Source organism: Thunnus albacares, chromosome 16, assembly GCF_914725855.1.
Source record: "Thunnus albacares chromosome 16, fThuAlb1.1, whole genome shotgun sequence".
NCBI classification, from domain to species: domain Eukaryota; kingdom Metazoa; phylum Chordata; class Actinopteri; order Scombriformes; family Scombridae; genus Thunnus; species Thunnus albacares.
Genome location: NC_058121.1, coordinates 26,760,001 through 26,783,823, shown reverse-complemented (window position 1 = coordinate 26,783,823; position 23,823 = coordinate 26,760,001). Strand labels below are relative to the sequence as shown.

Genomic DNA, 23,823 nt, shown 5'->3' with positions numbered 1-23,823 from the left:
TGGCAAGTTGGTTGAGAAGTTGTTTCTGCTTCTTTGGAAAAGGTAGAACGGACAGTTTTAGTGCTGCTGTGGATACATTTAGTCATTTTGCAGTTAATAAACCCTACTTCTGTAGGTGTAAAACATCAAACTTTAACTTAAGACTCCCGTCATCTATTTTTTTTTCCAAAGTTGTTCATCTGTTGACGTCACAGATTCAAACTGTCGCTGCTCTCCGGTGTCTCACGATGCCTCAGCTGGTTTTGGCTGCAGAAATAACATGTGAATTCTTAAATTGAGTGGTTTTTCCCTTTCCTCATTAGTTTTTTTTTTTTTCTTTTTTTGTTTTGTTTTGTCATTGTTTGACATTGTTTCAGATCTTGCTCTTAATCAGCCTACACAGTCTGACTGCTTGGACTTTGTGCTGTGCATATTGTTCAGTCACACACCTCTCTTCCTTCTACTCCTAAAAGTGGTATTCCACCAAAATTAACTCTTTTTGTTTGTGATGTTGCAAAAGCTGACATATTTCTTAAAATTAAAAATGTTTGTTTTTTTTTATTTGGGCATTTAGCACATGCTGTAGGTGCGTTAAAATGATAAGTTGTGATTTGTTTGATACAGGTTTGGGAATCTATAAAATGTACTTCAGCATCACAGGAAGTGCAGTTTGATGATGCTGAGCTGTATATTACTGTTTTCCCATTTTGGGAACTAAGCAGGAGGTTTCCTTCAATCACAGGAAAATCATAAAGTCTCTTCTTTTTTATTTTTTTGCAAAATAACTACAGAAAGGTTGATTCAGGTGGAGCGCCCTTTTAACCAGACACCACTTAACTATGCTAATCCTCATGCACAAGTTATTGTTTCTTCTCTCCCTCACCTCTTCCCACCCTCCCGTCTTCTCCAATGAGAACACAGCGAAGGATAAAGGGAGTTTGGAGAAATGTCTTTGGCTGGTTCTTATTTTGATATTTTGAGAAAAAAAAAAAATCCTGTTCCTTTTTGAGTGCTAATGAGAAATTGAAGTAATGGAATATCTTTCTGTACCTTTTAAAGAAAAAAATTATTTAACCTTATATCAGTTTGAGTTACTTACACCCTAGCATAGAGTGGCATATTTAGTTATATGTATAAAAAAGCAAGAACATAATTCTGTCCTATTTTCTCCTTTTTAATTTTATCGTGTTCCATTTTCTGCTGAGGAAAATAAACTGGATTAGAGGATGTGGTGTGTGTTTATATGTGTGTTTCTTATTACTATAAAATAAACCATGAACAGAATGCCATCCATCAGAGTTTGCCTATTAATGATAATGCCTATTCATGATTTTGAACTACCAGAGTTTTTTTTTTTTGTCATGTTGTCAGATTTGATACCATTTTTGATATTAAAACACTTGTATAATATATAATGTATGATATGTTGTATGATAGCTAATTTATCTGTATGGCTGGTGAAAGAATCAGGATAAACTTTCTGGACAGATTTTCCAAAATGAGAGATTAGCCATAGTTTCAGTTGATTTGTTCTTGAGGAATAGATATGGTTACCAACAAAATGTGATAGTAAAATTTGCAGCATTGCCCTCAAAACTATGCTCTTCCTATTTAAATATATAACCAATTTGATATCCAAGTGAAATTTACATATTGGCTAAATATTTGTAACAAATTTGTTTCACCAGAATATTAAATAATAACTGAATACAAAAAACAATTTAGGTACAGTGTGTCATGGATACATTCTTGTAGTATTTAGGAGAAAAGTAATAGCCAATCTGTGAGTTGTTTCCCTTCTATTTTTGGAAATAGGATCTGCTGATGAGGACCGTGTGACATGGTCAAAAGCTCTAGAACAAGCTAGTTAGTAGGTTTCTAGTGTTCAGTCAGGAATGAAGTAACAGTCAAGTTCGTTACTGGACACTCAGCATAGATGGGAAGTGATGGAGGTGCTGAAGATCCACAGCAACAGGAAACCCAAACTGCTGCTGATGAGAACCGTGTAATATGGTTAAAATACCCAGGAGAAGCGAGTAAGTGGACCTTGACTCGATCGTTGTGTCAACTGCTGTTACCAAGGGCAACAATAAACCATCATTCTTATTGGTTGCGGTAGCGGCAGTGGGAGAAGCCAAATAGAGTTTCCTGTAGCTAATTAGTTAGCTGTTCCAAAAGTTTTTGGTTAATATCTTGAACAGGATTTCACCTCCGTTCCCACCCTGGCAAACAGCAGATGAGTAAGTTAATGTTAATCAGGGATAATTAGAAAAAAAACTTTCAGTTGTCTGTCTGACTTAAACTCGTCACAAGTGTTAGCTAGCTAGCTAATATTTTCTAGCTGTCAGCCGTTAGAGCCGTTACCGTTGAGCTCAGCAGTTACAGTTGAGGTCAGCCGTTAGAGCCGTTTAGCTACCAATTTAGCTACAATTTCTCGATGCTAACTAGCCGGCAAACGTATTTTTAAGGAATTGATTCTGTAAATATCCTCAGGACAGTGGTACATGTTGTTACCGTATGGGTTTTTGTAGGTTAACTGGGTATTTATCTTTTAGAGGAAAAGATGCTTAACTCTGTGACTCAAATGTAACGTTAATGCTAACACACAAGAGGTTCTTTAGTGATTTACCGATATAACAGCTCTGTTAGTGGTCTTAAAAAGGCAAATGTACAAATTACTGAACCTTATCAATGATTGGTCGATTAATCCAATAGTTGATCCACCGAAAATTTAAAAAATGTTGTAACTAAATAATCGTTTTAGTCGTTTTTATAGCTAAAATACCAAATATTCAGTGATTGCAGCTGTAAATGTGAGAATTCAAAGTTTGTTTGTTTTTGATAGTAAACTGAATATCTGAATATCACTAAAACAAGATAATTGAAGGTGTCTCCTTGAACTTTAAGAAATTATAACAGGCATTTTTCTCTACTTTCTGACATCTTATAGTCAAAACAATTAATCGAGGAAATAATTGGCAGATTATTTGATATTGAAAACAATTGTTAGTTTGCAGCCCTATTGTTAAATCACACATCTCATACTGTGTATCTTTTTAATATAACTAATTCATCTGATTTATCTTAACTTAATCAGTCATCAAGAACAAATTGTTCCAAGGTGACTTAACTCCAGTAAGAGTTTTTTTTTCCTCAGTGGTGAACAGAATGGAAATGTGACACCTGATCAAACTCACCACAATTGTCAATATGCATGTTTTAAATGAGTAGTTTTAGAGTAAGGATTTGCAAAGTTTTTTAGACTTTTTTCTAGACCATTTCCATGTTCTTGCTCAGGGTTCCTCTGCAGGAAGCTTCCCCGCCAGCACCAAACACAAACCACTAGAGAGAGAGAGAAAGAACATCAGGCTGAAAGAGGAAGCTGCAGAAAGGATGGTAGGTTCTTTCTATTAGATGCTGAACTGACAGCACCAAGACTAAAATTATACTACAATTTGACTTCATATTAATTATCATGATTCTGATGAACAAACTGATCAGCTGAACTCCATATGTCTGAGCTGCAGCTCTGAAAGCTCTGATAGCTCAGTTGGTCATGATTCAGGTTTGATAGGTTGTGGGTTTGAGTGCTGTTTGGATTTTTGAATGTATATTTATGTTATAGTATTCTGCATTACAGTCCAGTAGATGGCTTTGTGTGACTCTAGAGGCAGAGTTCTTAACTGCTTCAGTTATGAACATTTATTTTTTTTAAATGTATTAATGCTTTTGAGTCAATCATCAGTGACAACATTGCTTTTTTATTTTAGATATCCACCACTACAGTATAAATGTATTGGCCATCCTGATATCTCGGCTGATATTAGCTGACTGCTTACTTATATGTCGGCCAATAAGTAACAAGAAATTGCAGCGCAGAAATACTCAACATAATGTTTGAGGTCATTTAGAAACAGTGTCTCCATTATATTGTGTTTTCCAGCCTTAACAGTTTTATCTTTCAGCTGTAAAAATGTCCTGCTTGGTACATATCTTAGTCACAATTCTGAAGAGAAAGAAAACAATTGTTGATGTAACATAATGACTATTGGTGAAGTATTGTATCATTTAAAAATCTTTAAAAAATTGGTATAGTCTTAGAAAATGCCATATACTGGTTGGGCTTCACATTGTTCAGGTGTTTGTTTCCCAAAGTCCAAGATGACGTTTACTGTCATAGAGACTAAAGAAACCAGAAAATATTCACATTTAACAAGCTGGAATCAGAGATTTTGGACTTTTTTTCTGCAAAAAATGACTAAAAACGACAAATCGATCATCAGAATAGTTCTTGATTAATTTGTTGGCAACTAATCAATTTATCATTGCAGCTCTACTAATTTTATCAGCATTGTGTGTGTGTGTGTGGACATCTTTGTAATATCATCTCTCTGCTTTTGGGTTTTACTTTTACAACACTGTAGTTTAAACTTATGTTTTAAAGTTAAAAAATTACATCAATGTTCTCTTTAAAACTTTCATTGTTAGTAAAATGAGTATAAAGCGTATAAATGAAAATTTACATTACAGTGTGTACACACACTAGTTCAAACAACTACATTTTCCATGTAGTGTGGTGATGTCGACTTTTCTAGCAATAATTTGTGACAGATGTATTTCAACTTGAGTGTAAAAGTCTCTACACAACACAGAGGAAACTTGTGTTTTTATAATATAATCTTACTGTTCACCAGGAAAAGAGAAAGGAGCGTTACCCTGCATAAACACTAGATGGTGCTCTAACACAGTAGAGATGTGGTTTATCCTGGAGTTCAACTCTGTCTCACTCTAGAAGGATCATTTTTATTTTTTGTCATTGTCACAGTTGTGGTTTTACATTAATAACAGTAAGACAGACTCTTGTGTCCAGCAGTGAGTCTGATCATTTATTGAAATAAAATGAAGGATAACTGACAGTTTTCTTCTTGTCAACTTGTCTGTTCATGTGTCTGCAATAGAAAATAATCTTCCCTTCTCCTCCTCTCTCCTCTCATTTCACCTCTTCTTCTGTTCTTCTTTCCCTTCTTCTTCTTCATCTACTTTTGTCACTTTTTTTGTCCATTTCTTGCTTATCTTCACTCTTCTTCCTCTGCCTTTCATCTTGTTCTCTTATATATTCTCCACATCTTCTTTCCCTCTTCTGTTTTTCCCTCCTCTCTTCTCTCACTGTATTTTAATCTGCTTCTCTCTCCTTTTCTTCTTCCTCCTCCTCCTCCTCCTCCTCCTCTCTAATGGTATTTTCTCTCTTTTATCTTCTCGCCTCTTCTAGTTAGTCTCTTATATATGTTTTCTTCTCCTCTCTTCGTCTCCATTTATTTTCTTTTTGTGCTATTTTCTCCCTGTTTTCCCTCTTTTTCAATTTCTCTCAATCTATTCTTACTTAATTCTCCCCACTGTTTCCTCCTCTTCACCACCTCACTCTCTATTCACCAAAATTTGATTATTTATTGCATTATTGTGATCATTTATGGTTAATAATTTTGTTCTGTTAACAGCCAATTTAATCAGAGTGACAGTGGCCTATAGCAGTGGTTCCCAACCTGAGGGCTTGGATCCCCGAAGGGGTCCTAAGATAAATCTGAGAGGTCACAAGATGATTAAACTGACAAGAAGGAACAAAAATTGAAGTAGATTTTACTTCAGCCTTCTGATTTTTGCATTTTCTTCATGTGAAATACTGGAATCTTTACCTCTTGAGGTCTCCAAAAAAATTAAATCAGACTATCTGAGATAGAAAATCCCTCTTTGGTTGAATTGCTCACTACTTACGTGGCGAAGGCTCACAAGTTCTTCATGTTCAGGTTCATTTTAAGGTATCAGAAGCCTGCAGGACGACCGCACAAAGACTTTCTGTTTTCATAGACAACTTCTTTAGTCAAACAGCATTGTGCTGAATTGAAGCCTAGTTTTTCAGTTTACACCTTCATCAGGAGCCAAACAGAAATTATGGGTTGAAAACCACTTTTCAAACATCACACAAGCGTCTTATAGGATGAAGAGGAAATTGTAGCACATTGTAGCACCGTCTTGTGTTTAATGCAAAACAAATCAAACCAGCCAAAAGAACAAAGACAAAACACATTTCAGTATAATTTACAATAAATTAGGGACAATATGTGCAAGTACAAGTACTTACATTTGGGTACTTGGTGATACGAGTACTGATATGAATACTTAATACTATCAGGTCTAACAATGACTTTGAAGACATGTTTTATTTTCATCAGATGTTCCTCATTTTCTGACTGTAACACATTAAATGTTTAACATGAAGCTGTTGTGATTTCCTGAACAAACATGGCGCCGCCACACATTTCACTTAAATGTAACCTGTAACACATTTAGTTGATTTCAGTTCAACATAACATACAACTATAGCAGGACAACTGAAACGGTATCTTATCACATGTTAATGCCGTCTGTGAAGAGGCAGATTCTGTTTTCACCTACAATATATGCCTTTTACTTTCCACACTACTGCATGGTGCTGAGAGATATCTGCGTGACATTTGGGCCAAAGTGGGAAACTGCACTTTGTTTAACTCTCCGGTACTGCAGTGGTTTGTCTTCCAGAGAAGTTGTGGTCTCTCCAGGTCCCACAGGTAGACCCGCTGGTGCTCTGCTCATCTGCTATCTCATCATACACACCGTCCAGACTGCTGCTGGGCCGGGGGCCTTGTGTAGCTTTCTGGCAGGTGGTTCTCCCAGATCCCCCTGCTTGTCTGCCTGTCCTCCAGACACCTTCTGCAGCTCCAGCATCACCATCTCTTCGGCTTCTGTAGCAGCATTGATGTCTGAGAAAAAATTATCTTTATACCTAAAACAGATAATAATATTTTAGCTGATAACAGACAAGCTAGTCTGAAATGATCAGAATGAATGTCAGTGTATTGCTTTCAAATCACTTGATAAAGTAAATTAATTATGTAAAAGTTGAATAGTAAAGAGTTTTAGGTTGGTCATGATGATGACGGTTTAGTAGTCGAGGGTTTTATCTGTGTCAGTGAAGCGTCTCGACGGCAGCAGTGAAGGTTCCCCTCATTGTTTTGATCCCATGATCCTCGTCGGTTTATTTGGTCAAAAGTCTCTGAAGCACAGCAGAAAACATCTGATGCCAAAGCTTCAGAGGAGCATTTAAACTCCTCAAAGAGAGCCAGAACAGATGGAGTCTTTTCCAGAAGAGTCCACTGGTGAGAGCAGAGATTGTCAAGGAGCTCATATTTGGAGCTGGATATTCCCAAAACCTGCTTCTATTGATGGTGGACTGTAGCATGTCATGAGTCTGTTTATAGGCTGCTTGAGCTGCACCTGAATGTCTTCTGATGGACTGGATAAGAGCTTCTGTTATTTTTACCATCCGTTGGTTTTCTCTGTTCGTTTTCTCTCACTTCTCCAGCGTTTGCTGCAAAGTTGGTCATTGCTCTTTCCCGCTGCTAGCATTAGCAAACACCTTGAACTCTGTGTCATGTTTCTCCTTTAGATGTTTCGTCAAATCGATTGTGTTGAGGGAGCTATTTTTTACCCCTTGTCTTGACAATTTAGCAGAGCGCAGTTTGCAGTCTGCTCTACTTTTGTCATCATCGCTTATCCTAAAAATATCTCCAGACTGCTGACACCGCTTCTCCTACCTGCTCAGCTGACGAGAGGTTAACGTTGTGGATCAGGAAGTAGAGCAGGTCATCCACTAATTTGGAAGATGGGCAGTTACATCCCTGACACATGTTGAAGTGTCCTTGGGCAAGTTACTGAACCCCAAATCGCTGGGTGTGTGTGAATGGATGAATGTTTGCATGGAGTGGTCAGAAGACTAGAAAGACGCTATATGAATCCAGACCATTTACCATTGAACGTCACGTTGCCGTAAAGTGGTATCAGAGTAGTTTAATGATTACAAGTACATGAGCACAGCAAATTGAAGTTAAATAATAACACTTAAACTTAGCTTGTAAGGAAATACCTGAAGTCTACCTCTTCATCCAGTCAACAGTCTCTACTTTATTCTACAGAATAGAATAGAACTGCTTTACTCTGCTTCATCCTATTGCACTTTATTCTGTTTTATTTGAGTCTATGATGTTGTGATTTTGCAACATTCCCTGTTTACTCTTTTATTCTAGTCTGTCACTTCTCTCTCTATCCTATTCCATTCTATTCTATTCTGTTCTATTCTATTCTATTCTATTCTATTCTATTCTATCCTGTTCTGTTCTACTTTAGTGGAGTAGTTGTGGGTGTCGGCAGGTGGAGCTCCATGCTCTCCCATTCAGACCTTCAGGAGGGTCCAGGACTCCCTCAGTGAAACACACTGATTCTCACACACACACACACACACACACACACACACACACACACACACACACACACACAGTCTCTCTGTCACACGCTCGTACACACACACACGCACGCACTCGCACGCGGCTGTCAGGCGTGTCAGAGTAGCGCTCGAGCTTCTCTGTGAGTTGAGACAGAGAGCGAGAGAGAGAGAGCGCGCGCTGTGTAGTCAGTGTTTTACCGTCAGCGGGACCGGACAGACTTGTGTGTGTGTGAGTGTGTATGTGTGTGTGTAAGTATAGCTTGGCTGCTTGGTGTGTTTTCTTCTTCTTTCTTTTTTTTTTTTTTTGTTTTGTTTTCTCGCGTCTATAAAATGGGATTCTGACAGCAGCCGGGCTGCGGGCGCCGCCGGCTCCTCCTGACCGGAAAATGAAGCGTCTCTGTCGGAGGCTGGCGGTGGCCGTGGCGGTGCTGGTGTGGCTGGGAGCGCTGGTTTACCTGCTGGTGCTGAGCCGGAGGAAGCTACCGGAGCTCGGTACCGGGGCAGGAGGAGGAGGAGGAGGAGGAGGAGGAGTAGCGGGAGGAGGAGAGACAGCGTACAACCAGGTGAAGTAGAGATTTAACCACCTCTCCTGCTGTGAATGAGCCACATTAACTGACTGTGTGTCCGGGAGAAATATCGCTGATATCTCTGTACTGACTGGAGTTCACAGTTGTCACTGTTGTGTCTCTCTAATATAAGCAATATCCTGACTTAAAGTGCTTCTATAATGACTTTATATTAACATTATTGTTCGTTTTATAGCATTAGTAGCTTCTTACATCCCGGTAAAGACTTTTTCTGTGATATCTATGTAGTTTTCCTACAAACCTCAATGATAGTTTGTGAATCACTGATGAAGTTAGTTAAAGTCTTGAGTTAATGTAATAAAAAGCATACTTGATTACAAGTGAAGGTCCTGTAATTGAAATTGAGTAAATCAGGAGGCATTCATATGAACTAATTGGCACTAATACGTTTTAAATGATTGCAGGGTTTCTTATCTTAGTTTTCTTCATGTTGAAGGTGAAGTAATTCAGTGTACAATCTTAAGCACATAATCTTCTAAAATGAAATGAAGGGGAATTAAGGTAAGAAGTCTCTCAACATTCAAACACCAAATGTAAATATAACCAAAAGTGCCAAATCCTAAGAACTTCAGTCAAGTAAACGGACTCAGTTATTTCCTCCCTCTGGACTTTCTTGTGTCAGCTCAGAGTGTAGAAGAATAAAGAAAATCTGTCATATTGTAAGTTTTTATTTGCTGTAGAGTTATCTTTGGTATTAGTGAGCATTTACCTCCTCTGGCATCCCTGTAATATTACAAGTTAATCCCACTCTTCATGTCTGATAATGACGTAATACTTCACTTGTTATTTTCTATTTCCTACAATAATACTATAACAGTTTTTTCCTATAATACCACAATAATGTACTCACACATTCACTAAAAGGCTTCTTATCATTGTATTAATTCGTTATCAGATTTATGGTTCCTTTGACGATAATTAGGTTAATTTCGCTTGATGTCTCTACCCAGTGTGCACTGCGGGATGTCTGTTATGTAAAAGACCCACAGCATGTTAACTGTAGCTGGTGGGTTAAGTTGTATTGATCCTGCCTCTCTTACCTTGTTTTATTGAACTTACAAGCGCACGCATACAAACTAGAAATCTCATAACCGCCCACAATCCTCAAGAAACACTTCAGGAATGACAGAAATATCATAAAGTACAAACTTAATTAATCAGCTTCACAGGCACTTAACGTCCTTAAAAGACAATTAGATGAATATAATCAATAAACTCTTTTAACTACAGACATCATTGGCCCATCTGAGAGTGTGACGGTATGTTAGCAGGATGTTGTAGGTGAGTTCTTGTGAAGCGTGTATGTGGTCTCACATTGACAGTTTTGTATCTGAATCAGGATTATTTGTGAATCATTTTGCACTAGAGGCAAAATCCACTCAGTTCAATGTAGTCATGACATGAATTCGATTAATATTTCCAAGGCATCAAGATAAGAGGTTTTAAGGAGGAAAGACCGTTATATCTCTCTCTCTCTGTGTGTGTGTGTGTGTGTGTGTGTGTGTGTGTGTGTGCAGGAGTTTGTTGGTGTGTGAGGGCTGCTGCATATTCAGCTCCACACACTCACACACGTAGAAACAAACAAAAACACACATTTAAGAGCCGCCGCTGAGCTCTGTTCCTTGTAGTTTTTGCATGAATGAATGTTGTCGTATTGATCGTCAGCACGCCGTGACCTCTGACCTCCCTGTAGTATGTAACGCCGGTGATCCAGGAACTGAAGCTTACCCAGCTGCTGCTCCTCTGGTTAAAATGCAAAATGCACATCAGTTGCAGAATGAAAGCTTTCACAGAGGTGTGAGTAAACAGCACACAGAATAAACACACGCATTACAGCGAGACCACCTGCGGTCCAAATCATGTGCTGCAACAAACTGAGTTTGTGTGTGTCGGCGCTTACGATGTTGAGATGTGAGCGCGGTGAGGGACGGGCAGGCGGAGCTGAGGTTCAATTATAACCATCAAAATGATCAGTTGATGCTTGTTTAAAGAAGCAAAGAGTTGTTTGTGACTTTAGAGAAACTCATTCAATATTTGTGGAAAAACAGAGAATCCAGTGAGTACAAGTGTAATTATTACATGTCAACAAAGCTCTTAAGACATCAAGGATTCTTAAAGAAAAGCCACACTCGCTTTAATTTTGTATGAGTAGGAGGTGTTTTTCAAATGGTGGATAATTCAGGCATTGAAGCTTAATCTTCTGTTGCTCTCATTGTAAGTTGACCTGGATAAGATCCTCAGCTAAATGCCTCAAATATGAAATTTGAAATGTAATTAAACTACTTTAGTTGAAGCGGTAGAAACAGCTGCATCCACTTAACTGATCAGGAGAAGTAGAAGGATAAAAAAGACTGTTGTTTTGTGTGTGTGTGTGTGTGCATTTGTTCTGTAAGGTTTGAGCCTACAAGCTAATGAGACGATCTTTGCTCATTCAGCAGGACAGTCAATATGTGTGTGTGTGTGTGTGTGTGTGTGTGTGTGTGTGTGTGTGTGTGTGTGTGTGTTCTCAAGTCAGGACACACATGCCGTAACACACCTCGGTTAATACCCGCGCCAGATACAGACTTGCCAACTTAATCCTACAGTTTTTCACACCCGGTGTAAAACTGTGAGATCTGTCAGCAGGTACAGACCGCCTAGTATCATCATTACCATGCACACAGACTGTTCCTATCATAATAAACGGAACATAAATGGATTCCTCTGCGGTGCGGTGTAAATTATTAAAGCGTGAGTTAAAACATAAGCATCAAGGAAGTGATACAGTCATAATTAGAGAGAAGATATTTGAACCAAAACTGAAACTTTCTTTGCAAAACAAGGAAGGTCTGTTGAACTGAAACCTGGTGTTCTTGTGCATATTTGATGGTAGCTGCTCCTTTAAATGCAAAATATACTTTGTGTCCTTTAGCTCAAAGGGTTCAACAGGGTCTGTGCAGCCAAATATTTAAGACTGTGTGTGCAAGACGTGTGTAGTTGTAGTTTTGTAGTCTATCTGATTATTCAACCAGCACCACTCCAACCTTTGGGGCTGTTTTCTCCTTTGGGAAGCAAATAAAACAGACCAGTAATCCAGTGTAGCTCTCAACTCCTGACATTGACATCAGTGACAAACAGCACTCGTTTGCAGTCTTGTCTTTGACCTGTTCAGCTGACTCCACCTTCATAGTTCCTGCCTCATCATTCGGCCTCTTTCTGACTAAACTAAGCATCTTCTTGTTTTTGTCCTGTTACCACCAAATCTGATAAACTGTGAAGATCCGGGGAACTAGACAGATAACAGAATAACAGTAAGTGACATCTTTGATTGAGACATAATTCTTTTGTGCACAACTAGACAGCAGCACAGAATGATCATGTCGCTTTTAGTAATTTATTGCTGTGACTTGTGACTTTTTTATTGCTGTGATGTTGAAACGGATGTTGGAAAGCAGTTCTTGCAGAGGCAGAAGGAAGATTGTACATGCCAGAAAGAAAGGAGGATGCCTGTGTGCAGAGGATCAATGAACTGCTCAGCATTTTCTTCTTTTTTTGTTTTTCTGCTTTAGTACGCAACTGAAAAATTCTCTCCTTTTGATGCACGTCTGGGAAGTCTACTGCATAATATTGATACTACTGGCAATCGATGCTCGCTCCTGTGTGAGTGCATGCTGTACACAGGGTTTTTTTTGCAGTCTTGAGGCCTTTATTTGACCAACTCCTCTCTGATAGCATCATTAAGTCCTGAGTTCCTAAAGAGGTTTCTGGAAAAGGTCAAAGGAAGGGGCTAAAGGTATATCGGCTATAAGTTTGAGAACTTCTGCAAGAGCTTCTATACAATCTCTAATCATAATTGCATGGTAGTAAAGATAAGAAATGTGTAGTTTTTTTAGTTTCTTAGATGCAAACGTTTTGGAAATGCAAGGTTTTCAACCAGACGTAGGCACACGTTCCTGCGATTATGCATACTTGCATGTAATCAGATGTTGTTTACATGGGCTCTTACCCTCATTACTGGCCTAATTACAGTATAATCACATTATTAATGTGCATGTAAATGTAGCCTGTGGTTGTGTTGGGCAGCCTGCAGGTGAGAGTCTGCAGAGGTGTGTAAATGTGAAACAGGTTGTAGCTCTGAACACCTCTAGTGGATTAATCTTCATTATGTTGTTAAAAACAATCAGCAGGTAGTTGTTTTTTTCCGCTAAAGTCTCCTGTATGTACACACATCTCTGCTATAAAAATCTTCCTCTTCAGCTCTGAATGTATGTAATAAATGTGTGTGTGTGTGTGAGTGTAAGCCAGGACCGGGGATGTGTGTTAGTTTTGTCAGCAGTACTCATGGCACCGTGCGCTATTCAAATGCTAATGCAGAATTCCCATTCCTCACAGGATTAGCCCGCACTCCTGTTTACCTAGCAAGACTACTTCCTGTACAAGGAATGGTACTCACACACACACACACACACACACACACACTATGAAATGTTTATATGCAGGATCACACCCTCATCTGCATGTGCACACAAGATTTTCTTGCACAGAGCCTCAAACACACATACACACACACACTGAGAAAGCCTTTGGAGAGCCTTTGAAGCAGGGTGGTTGGAGTGTGCCTGTGTCCTCAGGCAGGTTGGCAGGGGGTCTTTATGGAGTTTGTGCCTTCAGAAGTCCAAACATGAGAGGAAACAATCTGTTGGTTCGTTGAATACTGAAGGACTCTCTCTCTCTCTCTCTCTCTCTCTCTCTCTCTCTCTCTCTCTCTCTCTCTCTCTCTCTCTCTCTTTTTATCTCCCGGGGGCAGATGTTTGATCAGAATTCAAGCAGGATGCTCTGTACGACGGACCAGACTGTGAAACTACTGGATATCATGCAATTTAAGGAATTAAAATGAGTTTCTGGAAGTTTGCCTTTAAGTGCTAAGAGTATGGTCGTAATAAAACTATTCTTGTGTCTCAGCAGATTTTTTTTTTTTTTAGCTCTTTTGCTTCATGTACTGTAACACTTGACACTTTGGGTTGAATTGTGCCAAAGCCAAACTACAGGTGATGGGCGGCCAGATGTTCAGCAGCTGCCTGCTGCTTTGGTGTGTCAGGACTCAGCTCCTCAGACTCACTTTAACATTAATATTAATGCTTCTTTTAAAAATGTGTTTTGAGATTTAAAAAGGAAAGTATCACCTTATGTGCAAGGATATATAAGGAAGAACTACACCAATAATAAAAGTGCCGCCTGCACTGACTCCAAACTACAAATTAATTTAAATGTACACGTCTGCAGACATTGATGTAGTTTTGAGCTCTGCAACTAAACTTGAGCCAGATGGGACTGATGGGTTTGTCGATTGGGGTTCAGGCACATTCTCACATTCAGGGTGCAGGTTCAGGTTTGTTCTGGTCTAAAATATGCATACGACTATTAAACACGACATTTTACTATAAATATTACTGCCAATTAAAAAAAATGACACACTGTGATACATACTGATGATTTTGTCTTTGTGTGCCTTAACTCCACACGTTGTCACAACTTGTCAGCCAGGGTTAAATAATGGTTTTTGCTGTGTTAGATGGTTATTGATTGTGAGAGCTTTTAACTGTTGTGTGTTCTAGTCAAATCAGAGTGGTTTTAATGACTTACCGGCTTATTGTTCTGATTGTGTGTTTTACCAGAGAGGAATTTAAAGATTTTATCTAGGTGTTGTGTATATTAAGGGAGGGTGACTTTACTTTTGTTTGTATGTCATGATTTTCAGTGGTTCACTGATGATGGATGAAGATTGATAAGATGGTAATTAGTGTATCAGCATCTGTGTGTAGTTGTGTGCTTAAGAGAGACGGAGAGATAAAGAACAGAGGAAATGGAGAGAGAGAGAGTTTCATGTTGAAGTATCAGGAAGATCAGATCCTACCTGTCTGAACATGCAGCACAACTCTTGTTACAGGCTCTTATAATATCACACACTGACTACTGCAGCTCCTTACTGGCAGGTCTCCCCGCATGTACGTTCAAAGCTCTGCACGTCTGGTTTTCAACCAGCCCAAAACAGTATATCACTCCACTGTTCATATCCCTCCACTGGCTCCCAGTTGCTGCCCACATCAAATTCAAAACCCTGACACTCGCTTTACAAAACAGCAACTAAAACGGCTCCCGCCTACCTGAACTCCCTCATTCAGGTCTATGCTCCCTCCTGCTCACTATGCTCTGCCAATGAAAGGCACCTGGTACCACAACAGGGCCTTAAGTCGCATACCAAACTCTGTTCAATCCGCAGAGTCCCTCTAGATCTTTAAGAAAAAGCTAAAGACCCAGCTCTTTCATAAACACCTCCGCACCTGATGGACCCGGATGGAAAAAAAAGGCATAAATACATGTCATATATATATATAAATCTGCTTCTATACACTCTGTGCACTGCCTGCTGGCATCTATGTCCTACCAGACCTGAACGTAGCTTTACGGCTCTCATTCGTTTATTCTCTCCTGACTAGTTTCTTGCTTGTGTTGTATTAAATCTCATGTGTACATGGTGTGGATAAAAGTGTCTGCCAAATGAAATTGTTACATTGTAATTGCAAAGTATTGACTTCATGCTGAAACATTGTGGTAGCTGCCGGGCTCAGGCTTGGATCAATCAGGCACAGGTACAACTTCAGACCAGTGCAAATACTGTATATGAATATCATTTTCCATACAACCTAAAGAAAGGAAAACATTCTCAGTCGCAGAGACAGACAGGTGCTGTTCTCATAGGGTTAGGGTTAGGGTTAGACAGACAGGTGCTGTTCCTCTCAGGGTTAGTGTTAGGGCTAGGGTTATGGTTAGGGTTAGATAGACAGGTGCTGTTCCTCTTAGGGTTAGGGATAGGACTGGGTTAGGGTTAGGACTAGTGTTAGGGTTAGGGTTAGGACTAGAGTTAGGACTAGGGTTAGGGTTAGACAGACAGGTGCTGTTCCTCTTAGGGTTAGGGCTAGGGTTATGGTTAGGGTTAGGACTAGGGTTAGGGTTAGGACTAGGGTTAGGGTTATGGTTAGGGTTATGGTTAGGGTTAGACAGGTGCTGTTCCTCTTAGGGTTAGGGATAGGACTGGGTTAGGGTTAGGACTAGTGTTAGGGTTAGGGTTAGGACTAGAGTTAGGACTAGGGTTAGGGTGAGACAGACAGTTGCTGTTCCTCTTAGGGTTAGGACTAGGGTTATGGTTAGGGTTAGGGCTAGGGTTATGGTTAGGGTTAGGGCTAGGGTTATGGTTAGACAGACAAGTGAAAATGAAAATTTCTCACATTGTCCAATCTCTTCTTCCATATTTCCTTCCCTGTGTGATTTCCAACATGTGTGAGATGACAAGACTTTGAAGAGATCATACATCAGTTACGTTATGAATTGGCAAAATAAAACTCTCTTCTATTCTAATCTATTCCTTTATTTTCTCATTTTAGAAACGGTAAACAATTTCCTAACTCATATATCTTTATTGCAACTTTTCTTTACAAACAGAACCTCTTATTTCCATTTTTTACTTTCTCTCAGTTTCTCTCTTTCTTTTCTCGAGGAAACAAGATCGATGCTCCAATCACTGTGCTCGCCTTGTGTATCACAACGCCCAATCGCTCCACAATGGCACGAGGCAAACGCACACAAAACACCCTACGCTACACACATTTACACACACATAGACACACCGCATGTACACACACGCAGTTGAAATTATTCATTTCCCCATCATATGAAATGCAGTTATTGTTCCTTTCTCCTTCCCTCTCCCTATCAGGAGGTATTCACATGGACAAGAGGAGAGGGAAATGAGTTTTCAGAGCGGCTATAACCAGCTCCCAGGGAGGGAATAATAATAATGTTTTATATGAGGCTCTCTGTACAGCAGGGCCCACAGGTTGGCTAACTAGACTGGCCTCTGGCACCGGGGGCCTCATTTGTGAAACACTCTCACCGCCGGGGAAACGAACCCAGTCCGTGGTTCAACAGCTACAGCGGCTGATAAATCACAAAAGTCACCTGCCAGCTTTGCCGTTTTACCAGCCGGAGTGCATCGATTTGAAGAAATGCACAAAATCACCAGCACCACTTTCAATAATTCAACAGTTGTATTTTACACAGTGTTATGTGTTTGTTTTTTGTGATAATTGGTGTTGGCAGCAGAGTTGAAATGGCAGCAGTCCAGCCTTTTAAAACACATAAAAAGGTTATATTAGCTTAAATCTGAATGGACTATGGGCTTCCAGACATGAGAAATGTCACTAAATGGTGATTCGATTGATCTTAACAAATTAAAAAATACATTATTCAAACATTCATACAGGAAATTGATTTATTTCACTCTCATTTACCTTTTACTATTTTTTTATATTTCATCTCCTTAGATTTCAGTTTTGTGTTAAATCATTATCTTCTTTTATTCAGGCAAGAGTTTCCATTTTTTCTCATCTGTTAGGACAATAAGGAGGACTTTGCTAAATTCTTGGACGGTATTAACTTTTGCATGTATCAGCTGTTGTTGCTGCTTCCAGCAGCAGATTCACAGTGAGATCTGTATAGTACTTGTAGTACTCAGTACTCTAGTTTAAAAACCCCTCTTGTGTTTGTTAATTTCTGTATGAGATGAGTTATAGTACTGATTCATACTGTCACTGGGAACTCAACAGATCTAAAACTACCGCCAGAAATCAGACTAAAGGCAAAGATAATGAGTTTATTGTAAAGTAACTGTAAGAAATGTTGACTTTAGTCTAGAAGTCACCAAGAACTCTATGCTTGATAAAAATGTTGCATAAAAAAATCACAGCAATTCAATTACACTCAGCAATTCAACATAGGCATGAAACAAAACTCCAACTATTATTTTGAAGAGGTGAATAGAGCTTTTTCCCAGCAGACATTTAGAGTTGTTATAGCAGGAACAGACACTGATAATATTAATGATGACTCTGTTGTCCAGTTAGGTGTCTGTCAGCCAGCATGAGCAACACCAGGTCCCTGTAACAGATGCACCTAACCCTGATTAACCTTTTTTTTTTCTTCAGTACTTTATTGATCCATGTGGGGAAACAGACCCTCTGCATTTGACCCGTCCTACACACACACACACACACACGGGCAGCCGCAATGCAGCGCCCAGGACTCCAGTTCTTATTGCCAGAGCCATGATCAGGACTGACAGTATTAACGCTAACATACATGTCTTTGATGGTGGAAGGAAACTGGAGCAGCCGGCTAACACCCATGTAAACAACATGCAAACAGCCGCTGTTTGAACCCAGGACCTTCTTGCTGTGAGGCAACAGTGCTACCACTGAGCCACCGTGATGCCCAAACATTAATTACACCGGTGCCTTTCCTGCTATGACATGTCAACAGGCTGTGAAAGAGGCATACAGATTGTTTCAACAGCAAGGTTTGATGAAGATGCCAAACAACGCACCAGGGAAATGATGAATTTATCCCTCTAACTGTGTCATTATTTTGGTAATAATTGTAAAACCGTGTGTAGTGAATACATCCACCTGCTAAGGGAACAAACTACATATGTACATGGCGTCCATTATTTACATTTACAATTCTTTAATTGGTTCAGATCAGTGACAAACGGCAACTCGTTCACCTGGTAAACACATTTTAGTCACATGATACTTTGTAGAGCTTTCTGGGATTTAACCGAAACTGATTTGCAGCCGTTGTTTTAGGCTTGTCAGTAGTCAGTGCAGCACTAGTCAGGAGCAGCCAACACTCTGGAGGTCAGAGGTCAAATATTACCAGACAGTAGAGTAGATAGAGGTTAACGCCGGGGGATGATGGAGAGGTGCTCGATGTGGAAATGACAGATGAACTGCAGCGAGTTCATGTTTTGCTCCTCTGTGGCTTTCAGCTAAATGAACAGTTGCTCTGATATTATACACAGACAGGCAATTTGCAATCACCGTGTCGCTGCCGCATTAAGAAGCACGTTTCTCACAAAAGCTCGAGAAAGTGTGTTTTGCATTTTTTTTTTTTCCCCTCTTCATCCGTTTCCTCCTTTATAAATGATTCAGACGATTCAGAGAAGAAGAAAAAAAAAAAAACAGCAAGAATCAGCATAAGTAGGATTTTTTAAAGTTGAGGATGCGGCATAATCAAGCATCTTTGACTGCAAAATTATCCAAGTATATTATGTGTGCGTATGTCTCTGTCACACACACACACACACACACACACACACACACACACACACACACACGGAGAGATAAACATAAACACAGGCATGGGAAGGCTGAAAGCAGTTGATAATTCTAGTTTCAAGGATGGCGTCATGCAGGCTCGGCCAGACAGTGTCAATAAATCATAACTGTGCATGTGTTTAAATTACACACATATATACGTATTTCATTTATGTTATATTGATACGAGTGTCAATTTGTGCGCTACATATGCACACACACACATGCACACATACACACACATTCAATGCATATAGACTATCAGTAACAAGACATGCACTCACTCACAACACATGCTTTTTTTACACTACAGTGTGCGTGTGTGTGTGTGTGAGGGTCGGCTTTCCACAGTGGCCAGATTTTCAAAACAAACTGTTTAATAATCGAGTTCAGGCATTTAGGAGAAGTCCTCCAAATCTGTCGGCCACTTACGCAGGCAAAAAATGAGAAGCTGCGCCCGATTGAGACCCTTCTCATCAGTAAAAATGCAGCACATTAAAAAAAACCCTGTGTTTACATCTTCCTGACAGGTGACCTCTTTGGATTGTGTGAATAATGACTGTCCTCTCTAATTACAGTCGCGTGAAGAAGCGTGATATTCTAACTCTCCCGAGGAGGAGGTCAACGCCGGTCTCTTGACCATGACATTTTTTTTCAAACTTTTTTTTATTTTTATTTTAGTTGCCTAAACTCATCCAGACCTTCACCACAAATGTGTCTGATCAGAAAAAAAAATGCTTGACATTCACCAATGACAAGTCTACTAGCGACCTAATGTGGAGCAGAAGTACTGTTGCTATGGTAACCTGCAATTTAATACACCTTGCTCACAGATTTAGAACGGTAGTTAAACTGTTGAATGGAGCGATGCTCGAGGTGTCCTGAGTAAGGATGTGTATCTGTTCCTCCACACTCTGATAAAAAAAAAAAAAGATAAATTTGTAACCATGTGTACGATGTGGAGCAATTCAAAGCTACAATTTAATTCAGCCAATTATTTCCTCAATATTTGATTAATATGACAGGAAATTGTGTCTCCGAGGAGGATGCTGCTCACTGGGTATCTCTCTGAATTTAGTATTTTCATTAACGGTGTGAATAAAACACCACATGGCTTCAGTAGGCACGAGGAGTTGGGACCAGTTGGAAGTAGCTGCTAAGCGCTAATTGCTTCGTGTTGATTGCTCCTCTTGGGAACTTTACTGTCTGCACGTGTTGCTTTCTTAGATGAGCAGTGAGGTCGTTAGGTTTGAGCGAGAAGGAGAGGTACACGGTCGAGCCACATGAATGCACAGAGAGAGAGACAGAGTTACTCGCAAAACAGTTTTTGTTGACAGCCGTATCGACTTTCTGAATTTTAATGCAGAATTTGGGTCGGATCTGCGGTTCTGTATCGAGCCGGTGCAGCCGAACCTCTGACCTTTGTGTCAGTTTGCTGATTTGTATCGGTTAATCTTTACAGTCGTAGTCCTGAGGATCTGAACGCGCTCCTACCAGTCAATCACAAACAAGTATTCTCAGTGGCCACAGTGTGAATAATATAATTACACATTAGAGTTTGGAGGGAAGATAATTCAATTTTCAATCCAGTTTTATTTATATAGCACCAAATCATAACAAAAGTCATCTAAGAGCACTTTTCTCATAGAGCAGGTCAAGACCGTTAACTGATAACTGATTATTGACCTGTTGCATGTAAACATCTTCTCTGATATCCTGCTTTAAACCTCATTTCTGCCAGTAAGTTGGTGGTAAAGGGAGTGAGTGTGTGTGAATAGGGCCGTTTGTGTATGAGTGTGTGTGAGCTGGTGTGAAAATTGTAAGTCTCACCTTGATGCACGTAGGATTGAGCCATCAATCTAGTTTATAGAGAGCGGAGGGTAAAATGAGGATAAAGGGAGTGGGGGAGAAAGATAACAGAGAGAGAGAGAGAGGAAGAAAAGGTGAACCAAAGAGAGAAGTCAAAAACTGAAAGATGAGAAAAAAGAAAGAGCACAAAGAAAGGAAGAAGATATAAAAACAGAGAAGAAGAGGAGAGCCAAAGAAAGGGAGGAAAACAGACAACAGCAGTGAGAGAAAAGGAGGACAGACTGATAGAAAGGTAGAGAGAGAGAAAGTGAATATGGGATTGAGAGAGAGAATAGAAAAGGAGATAAAGGATAGAGGCAGCACAAAGGAGTGTGATGCAAGATGAGAATGGAAAAGAGAAAAGAAAGAAAATGATAAAAGATGAGAAAGAAGAGAAAAGAATAGAGAAACATCGGATCATGGTCACATTTGGGGACATTACATAGACTTACATTCATTTCCTGGAGACTTTAACCATAATCACTACTTGCCTAACCATAACCACTAACCCAGAAATCTGCTTTTTCCAATTGGGGACAAAAACAATGTCCCCAATTAGACAAACCGTCCTCAATTAACTGGTTTTAAAATTCTGAAAGTAGCATATGACACACACACACACACACACACACACACACACACACACACACACACACAGAGCAGTGAACTAGTTTAAAGCAGAAAGGGTACAACCTGTTTTCACTGCAGCCAGTCATTTGTGCTCAATGTGTCACTGCCTCTGTGTTACTATGCGCTAGTATCAATTCTCCTATACAGCTGTATGAGTTGTAGTCTGGAGTTGAAATATCAAGTCACTTAGCAGAGGACAAATCCTTCATGATTCACTCAGTTATGAAGATGCAGCCTTTAGGTTTGTTTTATCAGTTGTTATATTACTTTGTTTGTCAGTCCCAGACGTTCTGGATCTACCTCCCGGTGCCCAAAGGCTGCATAAATATGCAAAAAGATGAACCCAATAAAATACATTCTGTCCAATATGTCAACAGCTTTGATGTCAGGCAGATATGTTTTAACCATCATTCCTACTCTGGATATGAGAACTCTAAAACTTCCTCGCTGAGATGTAGAGAAACTGTGACATCACTGATAGATATGATCACTAAAACCATGAAAATATGACCCAGGTTTGTATTTACATGTGATACCCAACCCTAGTAGGACTGTAGTCAACCAAAGAAAATCTTGGTCGACTGAAATTGTACATAATCTTCAACTAATCGATTAGTCGCATGGGAGGGGGGGGGGGGGGGGGGGGGACACCCAAACGCTATTGATTTCCGAATGGATGGATATTTGTTGTTATTTTTGGCATTAAAAAATATTTTTGGGCCTGGCAGGGGTTCTCGTTATCATTATAAGAGAAAGGCTGATTCAGTAAACGTTCAGTACAGTTAGACCCAGCAGTCTCCATCAGGTTGGGTGAGTTCAAAGTTCTGAAAACAACGGGGGTGTTTTGAACACGTAGTCTGTCCCCCTGCTTCAGGAAATAATGGATTCATCCTGGAAGGCTACTGGTGTAGCACTTTTTTTAGGATGAGAGCATATCGACCAATTAATCGACCAGTCAACCAGTAGACTACAGCCTTAAACCCACGATGTGTTAACGTCTAGACATTTTAATTAATTCAGTCTTTGACTTCACTCAAGATGATGAGGTGACATTTATACGACCTTTGAGTGTTTTCCTTTCAAAACTTAAGATAATTAATAATCAGAGTCTGCCTGGCAGTCACTGACTTACTGTATTCATCTTTAGCAGTGTGTCTCAAATCACATGCTAATGTTAGTACACTTCTGTGTAGTACACTGTGTACACTACGTACTTACTTACATAGTGTGCAAATTTCATTAGGGTAGTGTCTCAAATCAAACATGGCTGTTGTGCACAAGCAAATTAGCATTAGCTAGCGTTAGCATTTGTGCTACCAAAAAATTATTACAGACTGCTACATTAACCCAATAAACATACTGATGGCTTATATCTGACAACAGTATAGTGGTGCTTAGTGATAAAATACACATATATAACTTACATTTGTATAATGTGGTGATGTTCACCATAGTTACAACATCCTCTGCCGCCATTTCCGGTTTGAAAATCGGTCCCTCCCCTTCTGCTACGTACCCAAGATGGTGACCATTGAAGACGAGAAGCGTCCATAGTTCCACACTCAACTTTTTGACTGTTTTGAGTGCACTATCCAGGTACTCACAGTGCACTGCATTTCCCATAGGCTACTTCTCAGCGTGAACGCACTTATGCCCTCAAAACTCAAGACTTGAATCTTTTTCTTTTTTTTTAAAGTCTCACATCAAGTCTTCAGGGAGTCAACTCCAAATTAAGTCATGAGTCTGAGAGTCTGCAGAGGTTCATGTCATTCATGTATCTGGATGAATGAGCAGCTTAACTGAATAAATAATAAACTACACTGAAGTCTACGACACTTAGTCTAATTCCACCACTGCACTTCTTGAGCTGACTTTTTGTTCAAACCGTCAGCTACGATGCCTAGAAAGCAGAGTGTGTGTGTCTGTATGTCATGTTGTCATTGTAGTCGTCATCGTTGCCGCTGTGTTGTTGTTGTTGTTGTTGTTGTTGTTGTTGAAGCTAATAGCAGATATTGCTTCTCCATTAGCAGTTAATCTCCTCGCCAAGAGAGTGAAGAAAGCAGTATTACCGGGAGGATTTAAACGAGCACTCCTCTATCTTCCTCTTCCTCCTACACCTTCTCCTCTTCCTCCTCCTGCTCAACTCCCCCCCGTCTGAAAACTCAAATCTTTTATTCTTCCTCTGTAACACACACACACACACACACACACACACACACACATTATTCTGTATTCCCCGACCAGCCCTGCTGCTGCGGGCCAATAAAAGAAGGAA

General features: G+C 39.8%; 1 protein-coding gene across 3 annotated transcripts in view; it reads left to right on the top strand.

The window, feature by feature from the left end:
• The first annotated feature begins 1,800 nt into the window (after positions 1 to 1,800).
• Positions 1,801 to 23,823, top strand: part of galnt14 (UDP-N-acetyl-alpha-D-galactosamine:polypeptide N-acetylgalactosaminyltransferase 14 (GalNAc-T14)) — a 202,887-nt gene continuing 180,864 nt past the window's right edge. The window contains exons 1-2 of one of the 3 annotated variants that reach the window (XM_044329691.1): positions 1,801 to 2,219; positions 3,277 to 3,375. In XM_044329691.1, the coding sequence (XP_044185626.1) occupies positions 3,373 to 3,375 (3 nt within the window). In that variant the 5' untranslated portion in view covers positions 1,801 to 2,219; positions 3,277 to 3,372. Of the gene's footprint in view, positions 2,220 to 3,276; positions 3,376 to 8,336; positions 8,857 to 23,823 lie in introns of those variants that run through there. The other 2 variants (XM_044329692.1, XM_044329690.1) reach the window with 2 other exon arrangements.